Consider the following 6953-nt stretch of genomic DNA (forward strand, 5'->3'; position numbering starts at 1 on the left):
TGCTGCGTCTAATCACTACAGATTTCCAATAAAGGGTTGTGTCAGTTTGATAAAAAATGAAGGATGATCTTGTGTACTGTTTACTCCCTCCTTCAGGCAGCCTCCTCTCTCCTCCAAACAGAAATAAGCAAATTCAAACATCCTTCATGATGAGACCAATTTCCAGATCAATTTCCGGGTCACCCGAGGAGAGAGAAGACATGAAATAAGATCATGAGAAGCACCTATCATATCAAAGTGTCTCCACAAAGTTCAAATGAAATTGTCTTGCTCATAAAACCTGAGCAGCTTCAAACTGAGTCTCTTCAATTATCACCGTGCACTCACAGCAATTAAGTGTTATCAGCAGGAAGAGCTTTGTAGACTTTTTTTGCCCTGGGTTTCGCCTCTCAGGCTTCATACAAGCTGGTAGCTGCAGCAGATCACAGATATTACATGTATGTGTCTGTATATAAAATAAACAGACACATTATAGAAAGGTACAGCAGGTTCTGTCCACTGGAAAATACTGTTGTCTGTTGTGATGAAATAATGACTCTTTAAACATTTTCAACAAAAACTTGAAACCTGAAGATATTTTGCTGGATTTGTATTAAACCCAAAGGAAGAAAACTAGAAGGTGAACAATAAACTGTAAAATCATTATAAATAAACAGAATAACTGTATTTACTAATGTGAGGTATAAACACACCAACAATAATAAGTTTTTCTTGCTCTCATAGCATTTGAACATCTGAAGAACATTTGAAGTGAAGCACTATAAGTCAGAGTCGTCGTGTTCACATCCACAAACCCTCAGTGGGATAGGTGCTGGATACAAAATCTATTCAACTGGGATACAAGGAGAACTCACACACTGGAATCACAGCTCCATTTAAATTTACTGGTAACATTTCAACTGATTACAGGTCTTCCTCAGACAAATACCCACAGGAGGAAAATGAAGGATATTTATATCAAAATGACCAGTGACATAATCAATGTGTCAAGATATCCTCATCACTATGAAAATAAAAACATTAATGTGAACAGAAATATGTTTTCCTTGTGATAAGGATGTCTTGACACATGTGAATGTGCTTGCAGGTACTCCTTGTAGTGAAGCACTACTCATGTATAACTTTGGCAACAAGCAGGTGTAACACATGTTTAACACTTTGATAGTGTGCATGTGTGAATCTTTACTGTAATACTGATGGCAGCTTTATAATGTTGATAATCACATCTGGACTTACTGGGCCTTTCTGCAGTTCCTCACAGCTGGGATCAGTCTCCGTTTTCCTTCCTCTGATGTGTTGTACTTCTTCAGGTCCAACTCATCCAGAACCTCCTCTGACATCTGCAGCATGTAGGCCAGAGCTGAGCAGTGGATCACAGAGAGTTTCTTCTCTGATCTGTTCTCTGACTTCAGGAACTCTTGGATCTCCTGATGTACTGAGCAGTCGTTCATCTCCATCAGACAGTGGAAGATGTTGATGCTTCTGTCAGGAGAGATTCTGTGGGTGTTCATCTTCTTCAGGTTGTTGATGGCTCTCTGGATGATTTCTGAACTGTTCTTTGTCTGACCCAGCAGGCCTCCTAAGAGACTCTGGTTGGACTCCAGAGAGAGGCCATGAAGGAAGCGCACAAACAGGTCCAGGTGGCCATTTTTACTTCTGAGAGATATCTCCATGGCTCTCTGCAGGAAGACATACAGAGGTGAGTGACTGTAGCATTTTCCCAGGAAGTCCTCCAGTACCTTTGTCTTCCTGTTGGTGTAACAGTGGTACATGTAGACTGCAGCCAGAAACTCCTGAACGCTCAGATGAACAAAGCAGTAGACTGTTTTCTGGAAGATCACACTCTCTCTTTTGAAGATCTCTGTACAAACTCCTGATAACACTGAGGCCTCTGTGACATCAAGACCACACTTCTTCAGGTCTTCTTGGTAGAACATGATGTTTCCTTTCTCCAGATGTTCAAACGCCAGCCTCCCCAGCTTCAGAAGAAGTTCCCTGTCAGCCTTCGTCAGCTCCTGTGGACTCGTCTCATGTCCATCATCGTACTTGTGCTTCTTCCTCTTTGTCTGAACCAGCAGGAAGTGTGAGTACATGTCAGTCAGGGTCTTGGGCAGCTCTCCTCTTTGGTCTGTAGTCAACATGTGCTCCAGAACTGTAGCAGTGATCCAGCAGAAGACTGGGATGAGACACATGATGTGGAGACTCCTGGATGTCTTGATGTGTGAGATGATTCTGCTGGACAGCTCTTCATCACTGAATCTCCTCCTGAAGTACTCCTCCTTCTGGGTGTCAGTGAAGCCTCGTACTTCTGTTACCCTGTCAACACATGTAGGAGGGATCTGATTGGCTGCTGCAGGTCGGGAAGTTATCCAGACGAGAGCCGAGGGAAGCAGCTTCCCCTCGATGAGGTTTGTCAACAGCACGTTGACTGATGACTTCTGTGTGACATCAGACACGACCTTCCTGTTGTTGAAATCCAGTGAAAGTCTGCTTTCATCCAGGCCATCAAAGATGAACAAAACTTTCCAGACAGCGAGCTTCTCTGCTGTGACCTTCTGTAATGTTGGATGGAAATCATGGATCAGCATGAGGAGACTGAACTGCTCATCTTTGATCAAGTTCAGCTCTCTGAACGAAAGCAGAATCACCAGACTGACATCTTGGTTTTCCGAGCCCTCTGCCCAGTCCAGAGTGAACTTCTGCACTGAGAAGGTTTTTCCAACGCCAGCGACGCCGTTGGTCAGAACGACTCTGATGTCTTTCTGTTGGTCAGGTAAGACTTTAAAGATGTCGTGACACCTGATTGGAGTGTCATGGAGGGTCTCCATCTTGGAAGCTGCTTCAAGCTGCCTCACCTCATGTTGGGTATTAACGTCTTCACTCTGTCCCTCTGTGATGTAGAGCTCAGTGTAGATCCTGTTGAGGAGGGTTTCACTTCCTGCTTCATCACTTCCTTCAGTCACACATTCACATCTTCTCCTCAGACTGATCTTATGTTCATCTAAAACCTCCTGCAGACGACTTTCTGCTGAAAGAGAAGAAAAAAAGGTATAATTAAAAAGAAATATGTCTGACTGTGTTATTTCTCAGTAGGACAGAGGAGGTAGATTCCTGTCCTGTTTTCAGAGATGATGACATCAGCAGACAGATCTTCAGTCTTACTTTGTACAGTGCTGGTCTGACTGTCTGTCTGCAGTCCAGGTCTGGTTCTGGATCTTTCTGTACACTGGGGACAGGAGGAGTCTCCTGATGAAGCAGACTGGTCCCAGTATGAAGTGATGCACAGTCTGCAGAACCAGTGTCCACAGCTGGTAGAGACTGGATCCTTCAGGACGTCCTGACACAAAGAACAGCAGGACAGCTGCTCCTCCACAGAAACACCCCTCTTCTTCCTCTCTCTGTGGACATGAACACATTCTTTATGACACATGACATTAGTGGTGGCCAACCGACAGCTCACAAGTTGATGCAGCTCTTTCCCTCCATAAACAGTCCAGACTGTCAGTATTTGGACAGTTACACATTTTTTTGATCTTCAGGCTCTGAGCTTCAGCACATTCAATTTAAATAAAATAATATATAATATATTTATAAGGGTTCAGAAGTAATTAGACAGACACAACAATGTGCCAGCAAAGGCAGAGAAGAAGAAGAAGAGTGCAAACTAGTAAACATGGATGTAAACAATGCAGGATTTAAAATACTAGCTTCAAAAATCGACTTTGCAAATGTTTCATGAGGAGGGAAATGGATTCAACACATTTGTTAGACCACAAGGATTCACACAATGTGTTTTGGTCAGTAAGTCAATGTAAACATGACTTTTGTCTGTTAACAAGAAAACTCCACAGGGCTCCTTTAAGCTACTATGAGACTTTAAAAGTCAGGAAAAATAAGCAGGAGGCAACTGAGCAAAACAGAAAAGTCCACTTGTGAAAAATAACAGACTGCTGCTCTTTTGTCTTGTGTTGTGGTGGTGAACAGAGAGCTCTGCTAAATATCTTCATAATGCATCTTTTCATTTGTGTCTCTCTCTCACTGTTTCTGCTATAATCTCTCTCCCTCTGTGTCAGTGTGATACAACAGTTTTACACATTTGACTTTTCCCAAACGTTAAATGTCAGACTCAGTTTCCTCTAATGCAGTGGTCAGTCTGCAGTGATAAATCAGCTGCAGCAGGCTGTTTGTATACATTTCCATTACTTCCTCCCATATTTTGTGTCTTTGAACAGGAACACATTAAGACACATTCTGTATTGCAGGAGACCAAACACTCAATTTTCTTCCATTTTACCTGCACAAAACCCCGGTGCAGTCCTTTAGTAAATAAGGAGACACAATGTGACTTGTTACTAAATCCTTAGTAAATATCACCCTGGGTTACCTGCTACTACTTTAGATTGTTAGACTGGAAAATCAAATAGCAATATCAGCCCTGTCTCTGTCTCTGGTTAACATGTACATGAAGATCTGTTCTAGATTACAGCTGAATGGAAGGTAGTTCATTATTTCTTTCCACTGTGTTTCCTTCATATCTACACTACAACCTTAATGAAACCGTCTCACTGAATCATCTTCAGGTCAGTTTACAGTAGAAACAGTCTCTTACTTTGTGTCTGAGGGTCCAGGTTCATTACTGATGTCTGGAGGACGATCTTTAGACCAGTCACTCTTCATAGACAGACAGCTGGATATCAGAGACTCTGCTCTCTGTCTGTGGAAACAACAATTGTTTTACACATATTATTAGTTCTTGTAAAGAGCAGGTTTAACATGAAACATGGCTCAGGGTCATGATTCAATAACGACAACAAATAGTTATATTCATCTCTCCTTCTTCATGTTCTAAACATTTTATCTACAGCTGGATATATTTGCGTGAAGAGTTTTTAAACATCTACATGTTTAAGAACACAAAGTCTGACATGTGAGCTGTGAAAATGCCAAATGACAAAAAATGAATTTTATATAACAGTTTATTTTTCTAACAGTTAAACACACAACATGTAATTTCAGCCACAAGGGCTCTCAATCAAAACAATAACAATAGATGGAGTGTGATGACGGTGTGAAGCAGCAAGGGATCATGGGAGTTGTTGTCTTTGTTGTTAAACAACCAGCTTCTCAGGGTTAGGATAACTCCAGTGTTCATCATTCAGGATGTCTTTACTGGGAGCTGAATTATTCGCAGAGGTCTCCCCCTCTCCAGAACAAACAGACCCACTGATTAAAACAGGTAAAAACACTGAATGAAGCAGTTTCACTTTAAAAATCAGTGTTTCTCCGACATTGTTTGGTGGACACAGAACATCAGGGAGGGGCTGTTAGCTGAGCTGCTGCTAACATTTTCTCAGCTTGTTTCTCTAATAACTTAAGATCCAGACGTTCAGCAGATTTTTAGCATGAGCTGAATTATCGGAAGATGTCTCCTCCTCTCCAGAACAAACAGACCCGGTGATTAAAACTGGTTAAAACACTGAATAAAGCAGTTTCACGTTAAAAATTAGTGTTTCTCCAATGCTGTACGGCGGACACAGCATGTCAGGGAGGGGCTGCTAGCCGAGCTGCTGCTAACTTTTGCTCAACTTGTTTCTCTGATAATTTAAGGTCTTTCTAAATCCTTCATCTGGTTAAAAGATACAGTTAAAAACGACCAACATCTAAAAAGTTTATCATAAAATGTGGCTTAAGACAGAATAGGAGTTGATTTATGACAGTTTCTGGCAGGTACCACAACGCCTATGTATTATCTTGTAGGTGTATATTGTTTGGTAGATGCCACTGTAGAGGACAACCACAATGCTGACGCATGTATCTTGTGTGTGTAAACTCTTTGGTAGAGGAGGTATGACGCCATTGACAGGTGACCAAATGAAACAGACCTTTACCTTGATTAAAATTATAAATTTCTCTGGGTTTGAAAATTGTTGGAACCATTTGGTTTAATGTAAGTACACAACTCAACAAAACATATAACGTAGGTCTAGTTGTTTTTAGACATTTTAATGCAGAATAGTTACATATTATAGTTTTAAACTAAAGGCACTGCTGCCTGATGCTGGGCTGTCAGATTAACTTGTTCATGTCTAGAAAACAAACAAAACAATCTGTCCTCTGTAATTTAACCTGCATTAAATATTGCAACTAGCACTCTTAAAACAAAATGAAAGCTATAAACGAAGAAATAATGCAGTCGATGTTCAAACAACAAAAACATCAGTAACTGAATTAAAAAACACAGAATTATGAAAGAACAGAGTTGTAATGTAGGTTATCAAATGAGATTAAAAACTGAATCATCTTCAGGTCAGTTTACAGTAGAAACAGTCTCTTACTTTGTGTCTGAGGGTCCAGGTTCATTACTGAGGCGTGGAGGACGATCTTTAGACCGGTCACTCTTCATAGACAGACAGCTGGATAACAGAGACTCTGCTCCGTCCTCCTCTTCCTCCGAATCCTTCATCTTCTGGAGTCTGAGAGGTAAACCAGTAACACTGGAGACACACACACACACACAGTAGAATAAACCCAGTCCTTCCTCTCAACTTAGTAGCTTCTTATTAGTTTACATGACTTCAACTACAACCATGTGTGTTTTCCAGCCATCACAAAGATAAACTTTGACTCTGCTTTAAATCCAACAAACAGACTTCAGATAAACATCTGTGTGGTTCTTAACTGTGACTTCTCTCTATTTTAACTGCAGCAGTGTGTCACGTTACATCACTGTGAGGACGCAGAAACCAGGAAAAGAACAAAGGAAACAACGTTTGAAGACGTCAACACTGTGATTTCATATTTTTCTGACACAGTTTAATCAACTAAACAATTAATCAGTAAAATAATCAGCAGATTGATCAATAATGACAGTAATCATTATTAGCAGCCCTGATATTAACACTCACCCTGCCTCAGACTGTTTCCTCCTTCTGCTCTGTTGACTTTAAAATGGA

The 6953-nt window shown here is 41.0% G+C and overlaps 1 protein-coding gene across 1 annotated transcript; it reads right to left on the minus strand.

The window, feature by feature from the left end:
• Positions 1–1232: 1232 nt before the first annotated feature.
• LOC121897241 (protein NLRC3-like) lies at positions 1233–6403 on the minus strand. Its single transcript, XM_042411635.1, has 4 exons — positions 6336–6403; positions 4610–4714; positions 3163–3398; positions 1233–3028 (listed from the first exon to the last, which is right to left on the minus strand). The coding sequence occupies exons 1-4, from the start codon at positions 6401–6403 to the stop codon at positions 1233–1235; spliced, it is 2205 nt and encodes a 734-aa protein (XP_042267569.1).
• Between the last annotated feature and the right edge of the window lie 550 nt (positions 6404–6953).

This window comes from Thunnus maccoyii, chromosome 5 (assembly GCF_910596095.1).
Source record: "Thunnus maccoyii chromosome 5, fThuMac1.1, whole genome shotgun sequence".
NCBI classification, from domain to species: Eukaryota; Metazoa; Chordata; class Actinopteri; order Scombriformes; family Scombridae; genus Thunnus; species Thunnus maccoyii.

Excerpts from the sequence above, each read along its gene's own strand:
- LOC121897241 (XM_042411635.1), bottom strand. The coding sequence starts at position 6,403 with ATGAAGAGTGACCGGTCTAAAGATCGTCCTCCACGCCTCAGTAATGAA. Across the intron at positions 4,715-6,335 it reads CCTGGACCCTCAGACACAAA|ACAGAGAGCAGAGTCTCTGA; the intron begins GTAAGAGACTGT and ends TTGTTTCCACAG. Across the intron at positions 3,399-4,609 it reads CCTGGACCCTCAGACACAAA|AGAGAGGAAGAAGAGGGGTG; the intron begins GTAAGAGACTGT and ends TCATGTCCACAG.